The sequence below is a fragment of the Pantherophis guttatus genome, chromosome 1, assembly GCF_059756535.1.
Source record: "Pantherophis guttatus breed Tessera chromosome 1, ASM5975653v1, whole genome shotgun sequence".
Classification (NCBI taxonomy): Eukaryota; Metazoa; Chordata; class Lepidosauria; order Squamata; family Colubridae; genus Pantherophis; species Pantherophis guttatus.
The window spans coordinates 70352937-70371714 of record NC_142063.1 but is presented as its reverse complement, the minus strand read 5'-3'; the positions used below and the strand labels follow the sequence as shown (position 1 = coordinate 70371714).

The following is an 18778-nucleotide window of genomic DNA, read 5'->3' as shown; positions in this document are numbered from 1 at the left end:
AATAAGGTTTTCAGCAGCCCAGTTTTGGCAGTATATTCTCATGCTATTCAGAAGCTCCATGTAACCACTAGCCCACAGGCTTCATATTGTAAAGTAATTTACCTTGTGCTTTATAGTTACGTTATACCTAAAGTATCAAAAGCAGGTCCTCCTCATTGGGTAAATTGCTTCTTTTTCAGTTTTTGTAGCATCTTTGTTAGATATAGTGATTTGGTGGGGTGGAGGACAGTTAAGAAAGAGATTTAGTGTTCTTGAGTTAATGAATTCACAACAGTAAATATTCATAATGAGGATCCTTTGCATCCTTGAATTTTTTTCAATATTTGTCTAATTCAAATTGCATTGGAATATAGTTTCCTTCCTACATCTATTTTTTCTAATTGATGTCATCACTCTAACAGCTTACATTTATGTTTGTAATAAATGTTTTCATTATGCTGTAAGCAGTGATTTTGGAAATAGTATTAGTTGAGAAAATGACATAGGGGAAAAAAATCTGTTCTCAGCAACACCGATACAAAAATGCAAGTGGTCCTTGACTGTTTAATGTTATGACACTTGGAAAGATTCTATAAAGCACTTCAGAAAAACAGAGTTGGAAGGGACCTTGGAGGTCTTCCAGTCAAACCCCCTGTTCAGGCATGGAATCTTATACCATTTCAGACAAATAGTTGTCCAGTCTCTTCTTAAAAATCTCCAATGTCGGAGCACCCACAATTTCCAGAGGCCATCATAAAATGTCCCGTTCACTACAGTCATGTGATTACGATCTCAGTAATTGGCAACCTGTTTGAACTTATGATCGGTTGCCAACTGGCCTGTGATCATGTGAGAAAGTCAATGGGGAAGCTGGCAGGGAATGTTACAAGTTCTTGCCTCCTGCCGCAGGTTTTTCCCTCCCCTCCGTGCACATTCAAAATCTAGCCAGGATGACATGTTCATTAATTATAACATAATTAGATTATAGATGTGGTTTATGCTGCGTACTGTACTCTTGAAGAATGTCTATGGAGATTCTCAGTCATCCAGGACATGGTTGTCCCAAAGGTGCTTTTTCAAGATACAACTACCAAAACACCTTTGGTACTCTTTTAAGAATATTACAAATCTAATTGGTCCAAAAGCAGCATCCTAATTATTAATGGGTGGGACATACGAAATTTGATATTGTAATTAGAGTAGGTATATTGGTTTCCTGTTTAAAATCCTAGTAATCTTTAAACTTCTTAATATTTTAGGATCGGGATTAGAGTCTTCTGCTTTCTTCCATACTATCTCTGCTAGCCTGTTGACATCATCTTTGGAATCCTTTCTGTATGACTCAATAACCCCTGAAATCTATTTGCCCATGATTAGAAAGAGGGTCTTTTGAGAGCCTACATCAAAACTCTGAAACCTCTTCTCTTGGTAAAGACTTTCCTTTTAGGGAGGCCTTTAGAGTGTAATCTCATCTGGTGTTTTTTTTTTTTAAATATTATCTCAAGACTTAAATATTTTTTTAACAATGGTTATTTGTTGATCTTTTAATAGTTATTAAATAGGAACTACCTAGAAATCTACAGAGGATAAATAAAATGAAAATATTTTAAGTAAGAACAAGCTGCTTAACGGAGAAGCCCAAACAATAGGACAGAAATAATTTTAAGAGCAACAATGAATAAATTGTCTTCCATATCTTAGTCTGTTTGCCACTGCTGAGGAGGTCTTTTTCCTTAGCAATTTTTGCATCACTTTGTTTGTTTGGGCACTGAGGAGGCCCTGTAAAGGGTAGTAGATTTGGGTAGGAATATACAGGGAAAGGTATCTTGCAGGTAGCCCAGACCAAGGCATTTAAAATGTTAAAGGTTAAGGTGTTTGACCAGTAGCCAATCAAATTGTATATAGTATATACAATTAAAATATTACTTTTTTAATCTTTCAAACCTATTCAGAAACAATTACAGTTTTTTAACAATTTGTAAAAGCTCTTCTGCATATAATACATTGCCATTTTCATAACAGAAAGTAATTTGATCATGGGCATTTTTGAACAGATTGTAATCATGGTGACTTACACTGTAGTCACCTCAAGAATGGGATAGTGCAACGCAAACAACTTGGGGCTGCCCTTGAAAAACCACTTGGAAGCTACAGCTGGTCTAGATTGCATCAGCACAGGCAGTAATGGATATGACATGGTATGCCTGTGTGACACCACTTCCTCTGCAAGCTGCAGTGGTTGCCAGTTGACTTCTAGTACAGTTCAAGTTCCGGCTACTACCTATAAAGCCCTTTCTGGCATATGGCCTGATTATTTGAGTGCTGTTATTTCTGATCCAGCAGAATGAATACTTTTCAAGTCCCTTCAATTGAATAATGCCATCTAGTAGGAACCCAGGGGCATATCTTCTATGCCATCATTTGGAACAGGATCCTCTCAGAGATCTGTATGGCTCCTCCCTTGATGGCGTTCCAAAAGACATTGAAAACCTGATTATTTTCCTAGGAGGTAGGGCAGTTGGTGAGGATATATGCTGTTTTTTATGGCTTTCTGAACACATGGCATTTGTTCTATTATAATTCTGCCTTTTTATAAAGTAAAGTGCCCAGACAATTTGGAAGCTGGGCATTTTTTAAACCTATGTATTAAAAAACAATTTCCTGCAGCTTTCTCATCAATGACCTAAGTGTCACTTTGTAGCCCCACATAGAAATAAAAATATAGATTTAGACAGCTTTATCAGAAGAGATTAATCCTAGGTTTGATAGTTTATCTTGAAGATTTGAAGTTTCTTGAACTGGTAAGACATTACATTAAGGATTGAGGTTAAAGGTAGAAATGAAAACGTAAGGAGGGGCATTTTCTGTAAGCAAGAAATTAACCTGATTTTGGGGAAGTTATCCTTATCTATAGCCCAGTTTATTCAGGGCATCAAGTCTTTCTTTCGTTCTTTCTCTCTCTTTAAAATAATAATAAAAATATTTCTGGAAGATTGGTGAAGAACAAATATACTATTATGTTTCTCTTGATTTAAGCTGGTGAAGAAAAATGAACAAATATAAAATGTTTCCTTCTCAGGGAAAGATCATATTTGTCGATTTGTAGGCTGTGGAAGGAATGACAGATTTAATTACGTAGTCATGCAATTGCAGGTGAGTTTTTTACTTTTATTGCTGTGTAAATTGTTAATCATTCACTATGGTTTGTCTTTCTGCATATAAAAAAATGTTTTTCTATTTAAGTGAGAAAGATTGCAAATGAAATCCCAGATATGTTTGATTTACTGTAAGATTATTCAGTTTTAATACGTTTGGATTCTTCACTGATGTTCAGCTTTATCGCTGAAAATATGTATTTGTGAACTGATTGTATATTGTTATGCATTTTCATTACATTTTTAGCTTCATAAGTTTTATTAATTTATAAAAAAAATAAACCAGTAATTTGGCTAACTGTGGAATTATATATACTCTTCAGAAATTGAGAAGCTTTAATCCATTCATCTAAGGTTTGAATAGATTCACTTAACAACCATGTTACTAACATTATCAACTGCAGTGATTTATTTAACAACTGTGGCAAGAAAGGTCGTAACCCACTTAACAAATGTCTCACTTTTCAAATTTTGGGCTCAATTGTGGTTGTAAGTCGAGGTCTACCTGTATTTTTATTAAGAAAACCATATAGATAGAAAATATCAAATGATTGATGATATAGTATTAGATAATGAGCTCTTTGTAATTGTTGACTTGAATACCAAAGTTGAAAATATTAAGAAGAATGTAGTTGTCATCAAACAAATCAACCTAGAGTCCTCACTTGAGGGGCATGGTTGATGGAGGCACTATTGGAAGACTTAAAAGACCAAATTAGGGGTGTGCCATGGGAAAAAAAATCTATCCATATGGTCCTTAACATTTGATGGCACATAATCAAATCACATCCTAAGCTCTTCATTTAATTTCTCCATTGATCTAACACAGGGATAGAGATCCTGTTTGGACTTTGAAATTTTGGGAATATGCCATGGGTGCTTTCATTAGAAGGCTGTCATGAAAGCAATGACTGTCATGGTAGATGTAGGCAATCACAAATACACATTTATAATTAAACTAGTGAGGTATTTCCTGCCACAATACCTAAATCCCTTTAAATTGTGTTTACAACCTCTGCTTGTTCTTGCCTTTTTAAAACAATTTTCCTCTTGCAAGGACTAAGCCAAACCAAAATATCAAGTTACATCTACTTTTATTAGACTATATGTCTAAAGAGAATTTGCTTTATAGCGATGTTGTTCTTTTACTATTACTTGTAGTCAGGGGTGAGTTCTACTTACCTTTACTACTGGTTCACAATGAGAGTGTGTGCGCTTCTGCGCATGCGCAGATCACCCTTGATGATGTCAGGGCGGGTGGGCAGAGCCTCCTGCCGGTTTTACTACCGGTGCTATAGAACCAGACAGAACCGGGAGCAACCCACCACTGCTTGTAGTTGAGGAGGGGAACATACAGATTGCTTTTGCCAATGCTTTTACTCTAACATATGTTTTTTAAAATCAGTAGTAAAATTCACTGGGAATGCTCATTGACACTATATCCTAAACAAAATTAGCCTGTAGCAGCTGAGTAATTAAATTAAATAAAACAGAACCTATGAAATGTTCAATTAAAATGAGCTTCTGTAACTTATTTTATTTGTTCATGGATAGAGAAAAGATAAGGTCATTCATTGATACCAAAATAAGGAACCATTTTGGTACTAAGTAAATTTCCCTGGAAAAGGCATCTATGCTTGATTGCAAAAGTTTGGGCACTCCTAGTCAAGTGTAAGTGAACAGCAGTTGACTTAAGTTATTTTAAGTTATTCAGGGGGCAGTTGAACACAACACCTTTCTCTATAAGAATGCATACTTATACACAGTCAGTGAAGAAACTAAAGCTGAAAAGAAGTTGAAGATTTCATCAAGACAAACATCTGAAATACACCATGAAATCAATAATGAAGCATTAACAGGGAAGAAAGTAAATGATGGAATGACTTACACAATTCTCAGACTGAAATATTATTAAAAATTTGTAGAGAAATCTCAAACATGTAATGAATACAAGATGTTCTAAGTACCGTATTTTCCGGCATATAAGACGACTTTTTAACACATGAAAATCTTCTCAAAAGTCGGGGGTCATCTTATACGCCGGGTGTCATTCTCCTGTAACCAGGCAGACCAGCCCGAAAGGCTCTGATGAGCCTTAAATGGCTCTGGCAATCCAAGCTCTGATGATCCCAGCTTTGCCTGCTAATCAGGCAACGCAGCTGGGATCGCCAGAGCCAGGAAAAAAGTTTTTTCCTTTTACATGGCTCTGGCGATCCAAACTCTGACGATCCCAGCTGAGTTGCCTGCTAATCAGGCAACGCAGCTGGGATCGCCAGAGCCAGGAAAAAAGTTTTTTCCTTTTACATGGCTCTGGTGATCCAAACTCTGTTGATCCCAGCTGCGTTGCCTGCTAATCAGGCAATGCAGCTGGAATCGCCAGAGCCATGTAAAAGGAAAAAAGTTTTCCCCCTCCAGCTTGCTTACCTTAGCTGCTAGTCACAACGCTTGCCTTGCTTCGCTTGCCTGAATCCATTCCATCAGCAAGCCACTCCCTGCCTGCAATCAAGCAGGCAGGGAGTTGTGGACTTCAACTCCCAGAATTCCTCAGCCAGCAAAACAAAGCTGGCTGAGGAATTCTGGGAGTTGAAGTCTACAAGTCTTAAAGTTGCCAAGATTGGAGACCCCTGTTCTATTGGGTAAGTTTTTTTCCCCTTTGGGAGCTTTAAAAAAAAAGTTAATTGGGTTTTTTTTTTTTAGTTGTTCTTTTTTAGACTTAGCCATTTAAAGTTTAGGAAGTTTTAAATTTAGTTTTCATATAAAAATAAAAATAAAATAAAATAATATTTGTGCAGCTTTCTGAGAATTAGTGTGTTTCTGTAGTGTTTCACTCTAACTACACAAGCACACAAAATCTCACAAAGCTGTATGTGGAATTTTGTGTGTGTAAAGTGTGAAAGTTGTTTTTTTGCGCTTTTTGTGGCTGTGTGAGTTTCCTGCTTGTTGCAGGGGCCATTTTGGGTCTAGCACAGCTGCTTTTACATTGTGGGTGAGCCAGTTGTATTGTGTTGTGTTGTGTGTGTGTAAAGTGTGAAAGTTGTTTTTTTGGGCTTTTTGTGGCTGTGTGAGGTTCCTGCTTGTTGCAGGGGCCATTTTGGGTCTAGCACATCTGCTTTTACATTGTGGGTGAGCCAGCTGATGTTTTTTAATTTTTATTTGGTGTGCGTTGGAAGAGGGGTAGTCTTATACGGCAAGTATAGCCCAAACCCTATATTTTAACAGGAAAAGTCGGGGGTCGTCTTATACGCCCAGTCGTCTTATACGCCGGAAAATACGGTACATTTTGGAGGTAGAAGATTTTTATAAAGTGAAAAAGAAATCCAAAACCAAGAATATAGAGGAAACATTTGGAAGCTGCTATTTCTTCCAAAGATCGTGTTACAAAGTGCTGACTGAATGGGTGTTCACATCTTCCATATTTTTGTTTCCTTATTTTGAATCTGCAAATCTCATGTTTTAGTCCTAAATTGTTTAACGGAAAGGTATTGAAGGCAGAACAGGAAGAGGACTTCTCATGTTTTAAAAAGATTTTAAAATAGTATAGCAAGGAAGAACAAGCAAAATATATACTTTTTTCCTAAAATCATTTGATATTTTAGCCATTGAAATCCTGTCCTCCTTAAATTTGCCAGGAAAAAAATAATTCTAATATGCAGTCAGGTTACCTGCTAAATGTTGATTACCAAAAGAAGATGAGAAAAAAAAATTCTGGATGTTAGTGTTTTTGTTTCTTTCAGGGGCGGAATTTGGCAGATTTGCGTCGAAGCCAAACTAGAGGGACTTTCACAATTAGTACGACATTGCGTCTTGGGAAGCAAATTCTGGAGTCTATTGAGAGCATTCATTTGGTGGGATTTTTACACAGAGATATTAAACCAGTAAGTTTCTCCATATATCAAAACCAAGAATTTACTTAAAGTTGCAATTGTTGACATAGCACAGCATCTTATTAGATCTAAATAAATCTGATCTGAAATTATAAAGATATCTGTGCCTATTTTAAAAACTAATAATTAATTGTTTATCAGTTTATCAATGTTATCACTTTTCAGTTAACATTACCTCAACATATGTAATTATTTTGTCTAACAATTGCTATGAGCCTAAAAACATGTTCTTAATATAAAAAAGCTAAAGTTGATTACCTCAACTACTACGACTATATTAACATTTTTCTTCAGTGAAGTCAGCAAATTCTGCAGAGGATGACTCAGGGTCAGGGTTAGAAATTAACCATTTCCCATTTGACTCAGGGACAGGGTTAGAAATTATTTCTGACATATCTTCCTGTATAAAGAGATATCACCTCTCCCATATTTGACCTTGTCTTATCCTAAAGAGCATGCAAGCTCATCAATTCTTCCAAGTACTTTCTCATTCTAGAGATCTTCCATTATTTTTTTAGCTTCATTCTTTTCATTCTTTTCTCTTACTAAACACCTGATAACATGATAAACAAACTCATGAACAGCGTCTCTTGATTGGCTGGTCTCCATATAGGTATCAACTTGTTCTCTTTCCCAGAGATGCCAGCTAACACTGCAGCTGTGGAATCACTGGCCATAAGACCTACAACAACAGGAGGGTCTGTTACCACTCCTCCAGGGAGCCAGATCACCCTTGTACAAAAGATGATTGAAGCTTACAGAGTGATTTGTCCCATTTACTGAGGGAGCAGCTCTCTCAACTGCTGCTGTCTCTGCTGATTCTTCCAGGTAACATCTCTGAAGCTCCCATGGCCTTCTGATCCCTGAAGATTGTCAGAGGCCAAATTAACCTCTCTGGATTAGGCCCATGCTAATGACCACTCACCCCTCTGGAAAGCCCATTTTGTGATTCTCAACTGGATTGAGCTGTGCAGAGAGGGAAGGGGGGACGGAAAACAGTACTGTTCTATTTCCCTCCTCCCCCTTTCTCCTTTGAAACAACATCTGTGGACCCTTACCCAGAAGTCAGTGCCTAGACATCTATCACAAGGAGAAGAGCTGGACCATCAAAGGAAAGATGGGCACCCAGCCTCACTTGCTTTTGCACATGAATCAGAGAATTCCCTGCAGGACAAGTTAGATACAGAAGAAGAGAGCTATCCCTGGAATAGGAAGATGCCCAGTCAGTCTCCAAATCCATCAGGCCTTTAAAAAAACAGACTTCCACAGCTTCTCAAAACAGTCTGCAAGTTCCAGATTTCAACAAACCAGAATACTCTGGCATCACAGAATCCAGTGAGTCTATGAGCAACAGAAATGTTCCCTGTAGCTAGTAAATCTATCTCAACAAAGTATTTAAGGCAGAAGGGAAGAGGGCATGATGTGAAGAATGGCTCCTTTCTGTCTGCTGAACTCTGTCCTAGATCTGTTCAATCTCCTCAGTGCCTACCTTCATGGGAACATAGAAATTAAAGATGGGGAAGGTACCTGCAAATACCAGGGGACAGGAAAATAGAAATTCTGCAGCACAGAAAACAGCCCTAGCCACAATGCACTCCCTTAATATTTGGACAGACAACTAAACTGTCTAGACCCTAAAGAGCATAGATAGGGATGAACAAATCTATTGTTATGGTGGGTGCTCATCAGAACAATGCCCAATTTATAATCACAGGCATGGCAGCTAACTTGGTCACCAGAACATAGGATAATTTTGCATTTAGAGTCTAATATTGGGCCAGTTCAAGGGAGAAAAGCTGTATGGAGAGACATAAGACCAAAAGAAAGTTCTGGTCTTGAAGCCCATGAATTATCTTTGCAGCACATTATTATGATCTTGTCTGAATCTTCTGAGTTAGAAGAACAACAATCTAATGGATTGACAATCTGAAGAGGCAGAAGGCAAAGAAACACCCTGAGAAGATTCTGATACAGATAACGAGAGGCCAGATGGCAGAATCTGAGAACATGCCAACAGTTATGAAGGGCTGAGCAAAGGTAACCTGGTGCTGTATAAGAGCAATGCACTTGGTACCAGTTCAAGACCCTCCCATTTGTCCTGTTGTCATCTTCTATGGTATTCATGTACAAAATGATTTTTGTAGCCTATCTCAGATCCTGGGGTAAACACATATTCTCTTATTTAAATGATGTGTTCATCCAATCCCTATAGATTGAACAGGGGAGAAAGGACATTAAGATCATAGTGCCGATCCTTAAGGACCTGATCGTTTTAATCAATGAAAATAAGAACATCTTTCTAATAGTACCATCTCTGTGCCATTCTGGACACAGAAAGAGACCTTATCTAGCAAATAATTCAACAAGCTTCATGACTCTAATAGCCTTCAGGCCAGATGATCAGTACCATGGCCAGATTCCATTCCTCTCTATTGATGCCCTAACCCTAACCCTAACCCTTTCCTGAATTGAATATCCCTAAGATGTCTGAAATGCCTAGATCTGAAGGTGATGACTCAAGTTGTGGCTGTCTCTATTCAGGAGAAGGAACGTATATTTCTCCCTACAGGTCCAGCTGATCATAGACATCAGTGTTAGGGAACAGGGTGCACACTCTATAAACCCTATACAGAGAAAAGCCCAAGACAGCACAAACATTTTCGGGCTGTATGCAATATGAGATCTGTGAACAAGGTCCAAGCCTTCCTGAAATACCAGTATTTCTTTATGATCTGGCTAAACATTATCATTTTGTGCCTAGACACAATTTTCATGACTAAGATCGTAAATTTGTTATTTTACTACCGTGTTTCCCCGAAACTAGGACCTGTCCCGATAATAAGCCCAATTGGGCTTACGACAGCATGCACTAAAATAAGCCCCCCCAAATATAAGCCCCCCAGTATTTAGACACATGTGCAGCTGCCGTGTAAACAACACGGCATGAGGAGGTGAGGCCAGAGAGGAGCCTGGCCGGCCGGGGGGGATCAGGTGAGCCTACAGTCCCAACGAGCAGATTTTGCAAGCAACCTCCCTCCCTGCCCCGATGGGAAGGCAGCACTGGGGGCTCCCGCTTTGCTTCCCTGCCCGCCTGCCCGGCTCCACACAATGGGAGGGCACGGAGAGTTCCGCCACTTTTCCGCATGGAAAGGAGCCCCCGTGGATGGGTGGTGATCGGTCCTCATGGATGCCAAAAACCCTGTGGCGGAGGAGGAAGAGCAGGGAGGGGGTCTCTCAGCCAGCCCTGGGGTTGTCAGGGGAGAAGGGGGGTCGCCTTCCCCTTCTGCCCACTGCCCGCATCCCCAACCCAACCTCGCCCTCGGCAAACCTTTTTTTTTGTGTGTGGGTCGGATGCTAAAAACGGCCTCAACCCGCCAGGACTGGAGCTCTGAAACGGGACTTGATAAGAGGAACTAATTGAAAGGTTAATTGGCATGGGTGCTGACAGCCAAGTCCCTCCCCGTTCTGTCTGTCTCTCTCTCTTTTTTCTCTATAATCTGCTATTGGCAAGCGGGAAACAGAGTGGCTTAGGGGGAGGGGGGGCGGCGAGGGGGCTGCTCCGATGAACCCACCATCCGGGTTAAATGCTCGGGCGGTGGAAAGGGGGGGTGGGAGAAGGCAGCCACCACCAAGACGATGCTGATGCCGGGATGCCAGAGTCTCCAGGGCTCCAGCGTCCGACTTAGCCAACCAATGAACAGAAGCCGGAGAAGGGAAGGAGGAAGAACAGGAGGCGTCCCACTCGATGCATCTCGCTTCTCTGCTGCCCCACCCCTCCCCACCTGCCACTCCCCCTCACTGGCCGAGATCGGCAAGCCAGATTTGGGGAGCTGAACACGCTGCCGCCGCCCGGGAAGACAGTAATGTGAGCTCTCTTGCAGGCCTCCTCTCTCTCTTCTTCTCCCGAGTCCAGCTCACCGAATCTGGCCTGCCGAGATTTAAGGATAAGACCCCCGATAATAAGGCCAAGGCCATATTTTGGGGGTCAAAAGAAAATAAGACCCTGTCTTATTTTCGGGGAAACACGGTAGGCAGGGGTTTATCCGCTCTTTTGTCCCAATTCTAAGACCCTATTATAGAAAGTTTGAGACATGCGCATGACAAGTGAGCCATTAGGGCAGGGGTCCCCAACCCCTGGTCTCTGAGACTGAGTAGCTTTGGGTGTAGAGCTGCAGCTTCTGGGACCTTAACATCTTTAGTTTTGGATGGTGTCGCTCTGCTCCAGACAGACCCATTGTGCAACTTGGGGGTTCTCCTAAACTGTTTGATGAGCAGATGGCAGTTGTGGCTAGAAGAGTCTTTGTGCAACTTCGTGTTGTGTGCCAGCTGTGGCCTTTCATGGATCAGGAGTCCCTATGCTCAATCACTCAAGTTCTGGTCATCTCACAATTGGACTATTGCAATGTGCTGATGGATAAGAAGGCCAAGAGTCAGGACATGAACTTTCATCATCAAGAATTGTCCAAGGACAGCTGGACACTTTCCCAAATTGACTTCTAAATTATAGCTATATCCTTGACAAGACTGATGCTGGTCAAAGTCTAACACTTTTAAGTTATAAAATAGGAAATCAAAAAAGGATCTCTGCGTGTAAGCAGGAACAACTGTGTTGGGGATGTGTATGTAGAGCCTTTCCATGGTATAGATTGCCAGTTTGTTTACTGTTGTTTTGCCTGCTGCTTCTCTTTTCTTCATTGAAAACCTTTCTGAAAAAGCTCCAAGGCAATTTTTCATAAATCTAATTACTAATTTAGATAACTTATCTGCTTACATTGGAGCAGTTGGAGAAATCATGTTGATGTGTATCTCTAATTAGCTGTGGTGGAACTGAGAAATTTATGAGGGGGACAATTGTATTCAAGCTTTGATTCAGTCTATATTAAAACTCTTGTTCCTGCACCCTTTAACTAGGTGAAATGATGCATCATAGGGCAACTATTTTTAAACCAAGGTACCTCAAATGAGCTAATTTAGAGAATATGTCCAAAATCCAGGACTCAAGATTCCTGTGGAATTGAAATTTGGCAAATTTTATAAACCATTTTATGACAAAAATGATCATAAAACGGTTTATGGCATAATAGAAATGTGGTAAAAAATTTCGGTGCTGATTGTTGACTGTGCTGTTCAGCATGGGCTATTGTCAAGGCACATACATCTCTAAATGTTTTCCAATGAAAGCAGAACATTAGACGTCCTGTAATTTTTGAAGGCATTAAGGAATCTGCTAAGGAAATATCTCTCGAAGGATGACCCAACTGGTCATGAGTTGTCTAATAAATTTATGAAATTATTGTACTATGTGTATCACTTCCTTCTGTGCTGATTGTGCTATTGGGAACAAAGATTCTGAGAGAAGAGAGAAAAACTTCTCTATGATCTCCCCCAAGATAAATGGTAGGATATCGTAACTCTCCTTTATTTTCAACCTTTCTAAAAAAAAAATCTTCTACTGAATGATTTCTGGCTTGCCATTCTGATACTGGAAAAGGAAATATCTCCTTCCACGGAAGCAACTGAAAATTCTTTCTAGCCTTTGTCTTTGGATCCCATGAGGATAGATAAATGTTGTAACCCTTTCAATAGATCACTCTCACTTTTCCTCAAGCTGGGAGGAAATTCTAGATTCAATATTACACAATTTTCTCTGTATAATAGAGGACTAACTATTCTTTCTAATCAGTGAGCTTTCCTTCTAAATAACAATAGCAGTTATAATACAGAAGCAACAATAATAATTTGTGATTTCAATATCAAATCAATTCACCTACTATTTTTCTAAATAGGTATAATTAAAATATATGAAATGAAAGCTGATGTTATATTGTTTCATCTGTACATTCTAAACTTTTTTTTTTCCTTTTTAGTCTAATTTTGCTATGGGACGCTTTCCTAGTACTTGGAGGAAGTGTTATATGCTGGATTTTGGCTTGGCACGTCAGTTTACAAACTCATGTGGAGATGTCAGACCAGTAAGAAATTTTAATCAAAGTTTCAAAAATAAATAATACCTAATTAAGTGTGATAATGTGAGTAATAATGTGAATTATTTAATGAATACATTTTTCAGGATGATTTTGGAAAAAATCAAGTTTATAGTATATAATTTTGCCAGTACTGTAAAGAAAAAAAATGTAATCATATTCTAATTTTATCCTGAGGTATTATCAAACCTTAGCTTCTGAATACTTTGTTTAGGAGGAGAAACAGATTTCACATGATAAATACAAATACATGTATTTTTATTACATGGGGTTTTAAAGCAAAATTGGTACTGGTCTTACAAGATTCTAGCATTCATTTCAGTTTGTGAATACCAAGGAAATGGATAGGGTTCTTTGCAGCATGAAGTTAGCCAAGTGGTGAAATCTAAAATTTGTTACTACCGGTTCTGTGGGCGTGGCTTGGTGGTGATGGGGTAATGTGATGGTGGGCGTGGCCAATTTTTTTTTTTTTACTTTTAAAACCATTTTTTCTACAACCTCTTCGGCGAAGAATTGTAAAAAAAATGCTTTCAAAAGGCTCTGACGATCCCAGCTGAGTTGCCTGATTGGCAGAGACTTTTTTTTTTAAATGCCTCTGATGATCAGGCAACTCAGCTTGGATCGTCAGAGGCATTTAAAAGAAAAAAAACCCCTTTTTTTCTTTTAAATGCCTCTGATGATCCAAGCTGAGTTGCCTGATCCTTAGAGGCATTTAAAAGAAAAAAAGTCTCTGCCGATCAGGTAACTAAGCTTGGCTCGTCAGAGGCATTTAAAAGAAAAAAAGGGTTTTTTTCTTTTAAAAGCCTTTGATGATCCCAGCTGAGCCGCGCGATCATCAGAGGCTTTTTTTTTTTACTTTTAAAAGCATTTTTTCAGCTGAAGAGGTTGTAGAAAAAATGCTTTTAAAAGTAAAAAAAAAAAAGCCTCTGATGATTGTGCGGCTCAGCTGGGCATGGGGGGGGCAGGGATTTTTGCTACCAGTTCTCTGAACCACCCGCCTCCATCGCTACCAGATCGTGTGATCCAGTTCGAACTGGGAGCACTTCACCCCTGGATTAGCCACCTGTGACCTGACTATCTGCTCTGCCTAGTTCTTTTGGACGGTTGGAGTATGTGTGCACAGATATTTAGATTAGGTTATTCTTTTGGGGGTCAGGGAGGAGGAACATGCTGACTGCCTTGAAAGAAATAAGTTTTGTCTTGGTCCAACCATGTTGGAAAATATTGCCCATTCTGGGGGCCATGTCAAATAGGACTACCATACTTCCAGAGTGAATCACATAGTTCTAAATCCAGCTCTCAGAACTGAATCAAATATCTCTGCATACTTCACTGGAGAGTCATTTGATTGAGCTTGGTGGCTTGGAAAATGAATGAATGAATGAATGAATGAATGAATGAATGAATGAATGAATAAATAAATAGTTCTAATAAGAACTTATTTACCAAGTTTCCCCGAAAATATGACCCTGTCTTATATATTTTTTAACCCCGAAATAAGTGCTTGACCTTATTTTCGGGGAGGCCTTATTATTTTGGGATGCATGGAACAAGATGGGGCTCCTCTTGCTGTTTTACCTGATTTCCAGCTCTGCATTTAAATTTTTTTTTGGGGGGGAGGCTTATTTTAGCGCATGCGCTCAAAAGCCTGATTGGGCTTATTATCAGGGGATGTCTTATTTTCAGGGAAACCGGGTAGTTATTTCTAAGAATGAAGGGAATATGTAAAAATTAATTCAGATTCTTCCTTTCCTTCCATGGTTAAAGATTTGAAGTGACTTTGAGATATTCTCTAGTGACTTTTATTAGGGAGCAACATCTTCCAATATCTTGACAGTCTTCCAGACAAGAATTTGGATTCTGACTTTCACCAGCTACAAATTCTATTGTGAATACAGTGAATATGCTTCAGTTGTGAATATGCTTCAGTTAATTCCATGCCATCTTTACCAGAATCTTTGACAAATGTTAACTCAAAAGTTGCAAAATATCCCTGAATTTCTCTGAGAAGAAACATTAAAGTTTCTTTTCATTTGACAGGCAAACTGTTAGGTAGAAGATGAAAGGGAAAAAATAAAACAGTAGAAACAGTTATTGAACTGATTGATTCAGATGATTGGAAATGGTCATCAATTTAATTGAGATTAACGATTACTAATACTGTGCTCTAAAATAAATATAATGGACATTAAAAAGGGCTTTTATATACGCTGGACCAGGTTTCATTTTTGGCAGGGTTAGGGCTAGAGCTCCCAAAATTTATGCTTCAAGAATCCTTTGTTTTCAGCCTTTTCCGAGGATTTCAGAATAAAACTGACCACATAGGAGCCTTGGTAGTACAGTGGTTTAATGCACCCTGTAATTAACACAGCTGCCTGCAATTTCTGCAGGTTCGAATCTTACCAGGCTCAAGGTTGACTCAGCCTTCCATCCTTTCTAAGGTAGGTTAAATGAGGACCCAGTTTGTGGGGGCAATAAGCTGACTTTGTATAAATATACAAAAGTATGAAGGCTATTGCTTAACGCATTGTAAGCCGCCCTGAGTCTCCGGAGAAGGGCGGCATATAAATCAAATAAAAAATAAAATAAAAATAAAAATAAAAAATAAATGTTTCATTAAGTTTGTTCATTTGGATAAATAAAGGTTTCTTTAATTGACTATGTTTCAAAATTGATGTAGATAAACAATTCTCAAAACATTTTAGTTTCAAGACACCTTTTGCATTCTTCAAAATGATTGAGTACCCCAAAGAGCTTTAGTTTATGTGGCTTACTATCATTTGGACCTGAATAACTGGAGCACTTCCTTCTCCCAAAAAGATCTGTTAGGATGGGCTTGCAACAAGTGCCATTGATTAGAGACTGGCATCTTAGAAACCATATAAGAATGGATCTGTCAGTTGCCACCCCGCAATGTCTGAGCAGACCTTTCCCTACTGGTGTTTAGAAAGCTGCTAAAAAGTGTTTGTTTTTTTAAAGATAAGCAACCTGCACTGTTTTTTAATTGCCTCTTGGTCATGAGATTGGGTGCTATTTATTACTACTAATGTTTTTATTCATGACTCCTGTTCCATAAAAATATTTGTAACTGTTGCTTTTTAAGATTTAATACAAGTATTAATCCCAGTTATGAATTGAAAAGTTGATGCCACTCAAGAGTTGCTATATTAGATTATACAGTATTACTGTTTTGTTAATATATAGTATTATCAACTAATAATTAAAGTTTTTTAAAGAAGTGTTAATAATAATGTCCTATGGTATAATATTCTTAAATATTTTTTAAAAAAATTATTACAATTGCCCACAGTGAGCCTCCCATCAATTCTGGCTCCCAACCATTAAGGTTTTGTGGGTGGAAGTGTCAAACAGTTTGGAAAAAAATTGCCAGTTGTGGAGTTTGTGATGCAATGGATGCTTAACTGGAAGCCCAGTTTGCATTTTAAGATGTTAAGTTGAGCTGTGGTTGCGCAGTGGTTAGAATGCAGTATTGCAGGCTACTTCTGCTGATTGTCAGCTGCCAGCAGTTCAGCAATTCGAGCGTCATCGGCTCAAGGTTGACTCAGCCTTCCAACCTTCCGAGATCAGTAAAATGAGGACCCAGATTGTTGGGGGCAATATGCTGACACTGTAAACTGCTTAGCGAGGGCTGTAAAGCACTGTGAGTCTTAAATGCTGTTGCTGTTAAATGTTTTTGAGTATCGGCTTTTGTCTGCCAAATCTTCAAGCAATTATAGCAAGCTTTTGATTAGAATGAAGCAATATAAACATAATTTTGCAATATTGTGCTTTTATTTTATTTACCTTTGTAACTGTGGAAATTTTGATGTGTATTGTGTATACTTTTCAAAAATAAACAAACTACTCTGCTCAATGTAACCCTGATTAAAAGTGTGATTGGCTGTGGCAGGCAAAACTGCCAGTGCAAAATGTTTATCTTCAGAATGGATAAATATTGTATTCCAGTGTTTATCAACCTTGGCAACTCTGAGATGTATGGGTTTCAACTCCCAGAATTCCCAACCCTGGGAGTTAAAGTCCATGTTCTAAAAAATGCCTAGGTTGAAAAACACTACTACATTGTGTAGGCCTAAATTTGATCTCTTATGCATGCCCATTCGGATTGACTTTGCCAGGGTCATTTTAGATGTCTGTTTTGGAGCTCCATCTCCAGAGCTCCTCAGTAAACCTAGAAACCCCTGGTACTGGCAGACAGGGAAAGGCCACCTGGGAGCTATTCTGTTGAGGGTTTTTGTCACCTCTGTATCAGACCTCACCCTGCTGATCTCCTGGTAATAGATTTGATACATAAGATGCCATAATGCTTGACTTTGCTGTGTAAAAAAAGAAAAGTGGCAAAACAGTAAAATAACATCTGATTAAGTAATTTTTTTTGTAAGTTACTTAAAATGTGATTAAGATATGTATCTTTGTCTTCTTAAATCCAACTTATATTAGAGGTAGTCGTTCACTGATGGCTTAGCAACTCTTCAAAGTTATACCAATTTGAAAAAGGGAACTTACAACCCAAAATTAAAGTTCTTACGGTCAGTTCCCCACCCCCAGTCATGTGACTGGATTTTGGGCACTCGGCAACATGAATGCATTTATTGCCATTTGCAGTGTCCCATGGTAACCTGTGTTTTATGGTGGTCTTGCTAAAAATGGCACTTCCGAGTTTTGACAAAACCATGCCTACAGTGAACCATTAGTTCCCTTAACGATTGTGGCGTTTGCTTAATGACCACAGCATTCATTTAATGACCACCATGGGTGCCTGTTCACTTAACAAATGCTGCAAAAAAGGTTGTAACATTTTACAATCATTACAACATATAACTGTAATGGGCAGGCTCCATTATGGTCATATGTTAAGGACTACCTTGTAACAGAATCATTAAAGTATGTTAAAGAAGTGCATTATCAGCAGAGGGAAAACTCCAAAGTAGATGATCAAAATTGTTTGTATCAGTTTTTTTATAAATAGTCAATATTTACTGACTTACTCTGGAAAACGGACTCTTTTTTTTCTTTCTCTTCTTAAATTAATAGCCCCGAGCTGTTGCTGGTTTTAGAGGTACAGTGCGGTATGCATCAGTCAATGCTCACAGAAATAGAGTGAGTATGACCATTTACATTAACCTGAATATTTAAAACTGAAAATTATGCATGAAGTGTCTGTCATAATTCCTCCCTTTTCTGTATTTTTAAGGATGCTATATAAAAACCTGACATGTCCTGAATTTGTCCGACTATTGCCATATTTTATGCTGAAATCCATAGTTCATTAACAAGTTTAGATGGATCTTTGCTAGTTAAAGGTGCATAAATTGAATATATTTTGCAATGTGTGTTTATGTGTTTATAAATAAATATATAAATTAAAAATAAAAATAAATTTAAAAAATTAAAAAAGAGATTTGTCAGGATACTCTGAACTCAGCATCAGTGTGGGAAATATACTGGAGATCCAGTAGAGCAGTGATTCTCAACATGTGGTGCGCGGACCTCTGGGGAGCCATGATGTCATCACAGGGGGGCCATGAAGGCTTGAAGAAATGTTATGATTTAAATCTTAAGTCTTGGGGGTCTGTGGTCATGGTCCATGGCCAAAAAGGGTATTTAAAGGGGAACCTGTTTTAGTGAATTCTCTTGAAATCTACAAAATTTCTTCTAGTACCTCTATTGTACCAGTGTCTCAATACTATCTGGGTCTGAGCAAATGGAATTAACAATTCAGTCTATCAGTTGTGAGATACTGATCCAGTCTCATTTC

The 18778-nt window shown here is 38.6% G+C and overlaps 1 protein-coding gene across 6 annotated transcripts in view; it reads left to right on the top strand.

Annotated features, from left to right (window-relative positions):
- TTBK2 (tau tubulin kinase 2) overlaps positions 1–18778 on the top strand; it is a 63210-nt gene that overhangs the window by 20620 nt on the left and 23812 nt on the right. For 4 of the 6 annotated variants that reach the window (XM_034417747.2, XM_034417744.2, XM_087882255.1 and 1 more), the window contains exons 4-7: positions 3059–3132; positions 6869–7009; positions 12886–12990; positions 18055–18120. In XM_034417747.2, the coding sequence (XP_034273638.2) occupies positions 3059–3132; positions 6869–7009; positions 12886–12990; positions 18055–18120 (386 nt within the window). Of the gene's footprint in view, positions 1–2032; positions 2489–3058; positions 3133–6868; positions 7010–12885; positions 12991–18054; positions 18121–18778 lie in introns of those variants that run through there. The other 2 variants (XM_087882260.1, XM_034417746.3) reach the window with 2 other exon arrangements.